General features: G+C 26.5%; 1 protein-coding gene across 1 annotated transcript in view; it reads right to left on the bottom strand.

The window, feature by feature from the left end:
* LOC108579095 (cyclin-Y-like protein 1-B) overlaps positions 1–2,253 on the bottom strand; it is a 2,420-nt gene extending 167 nt beyond the window's left edge. Inside the window, exons 1-4 of the mRNA XM_017942538.1 lie at positions 1,899–2,253; positions 1,403–1,623; positions 185–471; positions 1–110 (exon numbers count right to left, since the gene is read on the bottom strand). The exon at positions 1–110 is cut by the window's left edge and continues 167 nt beyond it. Coding sequence (XP_017798027.1) covers positions 1–110; positions 185–471; positions 1,403–1,623; positions 1,899–2,130 — 850 coding nt within the window. The 5' untranslated portion in view covers positions 2,131–2,253. The remainder of the gene's footprint in view (positions 111–184; positions 472–1,402; positions 1,624–1,898) is intronic.
* Positions 2,254–3,169: the final 916 nt, after the last annotated feature.

Genomic DNA, 3,169 nt, shown 5'->3' on the forward strand with positions numbered 1-3,169 from the left:
CATTTGCTTCTGCAAGTGTGCGCAGGTCAAAATAATATTTAGCATACACGCTTGAAGGAACATTTATATTGAACTGCAGCATTTCCAGAAACTGTCTTTCCAATTCATTCCTAAATAAATATTAAGTATTTAATAAAGTATATTTTACACACATTTAATAACAGTAAAACAAACATGAACTCACATATCTTCTACTGTAATATCTTTAAGAATTTGACAGTAATCTACATTCCATACTGCCTGATCATCCCAAACTTTTGATGCTAATAAAATAGCTCCAAGTACTATTCGTTTCCAATTAGCTGGTGTTATATCTATTTCTGCATAAGTAAGCAGGCGTTCTAAGTAAACTAATGTTATAATGGCACATTCAGCTGTAAGTTGAGCAGCATTAAACAATGTCCTCACAAACTTGTAAATTTGTTTATGTTCTGGATTCTGTTTATCATAATCTTCTGTAACACCTTCCCTCTACAAATAGATGTATTTTTAAACTTGTTAAAAGATTTTATAAGTAGTCCATCAAAAATTTTAAAAGAATTTGAAGTGTTAAAACTATACAAACAGTGATATTTTGTAGAATACTTCATTTTCATGCATGATTCTTTTTTTTAAAATAACTTTTTTAGATAACTTATATTTTTCGCATAAAAGTTCTTGAGTTTAAATACTTTACAAGGAAGTGTGGTAAAGAAGTTACTTTATAACTACAAACTTGATATTTGAATCCTTGAGTCTGTAACTTTTTAAATTTTTGTTCTATACAAAGCATTTCTTTCTAGAGGTAATTACAATTACAGCATCTTTACTCATTAAATAATAAAGTCAAACAAAATTTAATTATACAAAATAAAAGCTAGAAAAACTTGCAATTACAACTAAAATTAATTTTTTTTATTCATAAAACATACATACTGAAATTAAATCTTTGTATTATTTTTCTAAATTTCGTAAAAATTTTCAAAGTATAAATTGTAGCATTCTTTGTTTATTAAAAATATTGTAATAATTTCCTTTTATCTAAATATAAATCTGATACTAAAATTACAATTGTTTTCCAAAACTGATAAACAATAAAAAAAAACTGTTAATACGTTATGTTAATAAAATATGTTAACAGTTTTTTATGCAAAATAAAATTTTAAATAAGAATTTCCATATTCATAAAAAAAAAAATATATATAAATTAGTTAAAGAAAAAAATATAAGAACGACCCTTTTTCTTTTCTTTATTACATAATAAAATACCTTTTCTCTTATACAAAACATATTAATGAATTTTAAAGTAAATAAAATATTATTATTTATAAAGATTAAAAGCCAAGAAACTTATAACATTATTTAATTAAATTTACATGTACTTTTAAATATAATCTACCAAATATATATACAATTAGATTACCGTTAAAGGATGAAGTTTCTCATCAAATATATCAATCTGTCGCTGTGAGGTTCTATTTTTAATGTGATAATAAACAGCTAAGGCAACGCATTTCACAGTATTTTTGAGATTAGGTTGTGAGACGGTACTGTCATCTAAGTATATTGTACTGCAGCTGCTACTTTTTTTTAAAGGCCTTATGTCTGCAATTTGGTGCTGACTCTTTTTTCTTACCATGCCATCTGAAAAAATTTATTTTTCAAACACATTAGTATAAAAATAACTGACACTAGAGTTCTAACTACATAAAATTTACAATATACAAACTATATCTTATATGTACTGCATCATATGTTATATATGTAATAACATATTATTGAATATTTAATGAATTGTAATCTTAAAGATATAATTTTTAGGATTATAATCATTGCTATACTGTTTTAATGACATAATGCAATTCAAATGTAATCCATCAACAATAATAATACAAAAATTAAAAATGAAATAAACATACTTTCAATAGCTTGTTTAGATCGTTCCATGAAAATAGTACCAGCACAAGGGTGTAATGATGGATCTGAATCCCAGTCTTCTGGCTCACGTTCACTAATATGTTGTAAATTATTAATGCTAATTCCACCTTCAGGTAGATGTTCTTCAAGACCACGTGTAACACCTTCAGATCCTAATTCCTTACGTCCAACTTGAGGACTGGAATAAACGCAGCAACTACTTTTATTTCCCATTCTTTCGAGAGACTCGTTTATGTCTCTATTTTGTTTCTACCCCCAGCAAAAGTTTATAAAATATAAATCAGACTATAATACACTGTACCACAGCGATTATATGGATGGTTTAATTTAAAGTTTCTCAGAGTACATCCTTCACATGTTGCTTTTAGATGATAATCAGCTAATAAAATTATCAGTAATATTAATATACATTCTTTCATTACTTTCATCCACATTGATGCTTAAATGCACCATATACAATCAACGAAAATCATTTATATAGGTTTTAACATAGAAATTACGGTTAAAAATTTCAAGAACCACTTCATAAATTTATTGCAACTAGTAATATGATAAACGTCTATTACATTGACAACGCCTTTAAGCACGGTTTGTGCCGGTTGATTTGTTGTTTAAATCATCGGTCAGTCAAATTTCATTTCTGCTCGTATACACGAGCTTTGATACGTTTTGTTCTCGTTGTACGCCATTCTCATTGTTACTGCACATTTAATGCGATTATTTTAATATTTTTATATGTTTATCGCACGCCGCCCTTAATCTGCTGTTTTGATATTGCATATTCATGCATAAACTATAATGTATATGTACATTGGAAAGGCTTGACTTTAAGTTTTACCTTGTATGCAAGTATGTTTTCATTGGTCTTATGATAAAAAAACTTTTTCTATTCTCTATGTACACTGGAATTTCTTAATGCACCTATATCATCATTGGTCGAAAACTAGGGATTTTAAGAATTTATTTCATAAAATTACTCATTTCTGCAATTTAATGCATAACATATAATACAGGTGTAATTCTTATTTTCATAAATTGGTATTTTAATAGACCGATATGTCATGTGTAACACGTACAATATTCATCGCTCTAATAGAATGTTCTGTATAATTTGTATTAAATTTAATTATATTTCTAATGATTACTTAAATATGTTATTCCAAACATAATTAAAGCAATATTTATATGTCCTTTGACAACAAAATTACGAAAATACGGGAGTACAAAAATATTTCGAATTATATGTAAGTCT

This window comes from Habropoda laboriosa, unplaced genomic scaffold (genome assembly GCF_001263275.1).
Source record: "Habropoda laboriosa isolate 0110345459 unplaced genomic scaffold, ASM126327v1 scaffold42, whole genome shotgun sequence".
NCBI lineage: Eukaryota > Metazoa > Arthropoda > Insecta > Hymenoptera > Apidae > Habropoda > Habropoda laboriosa.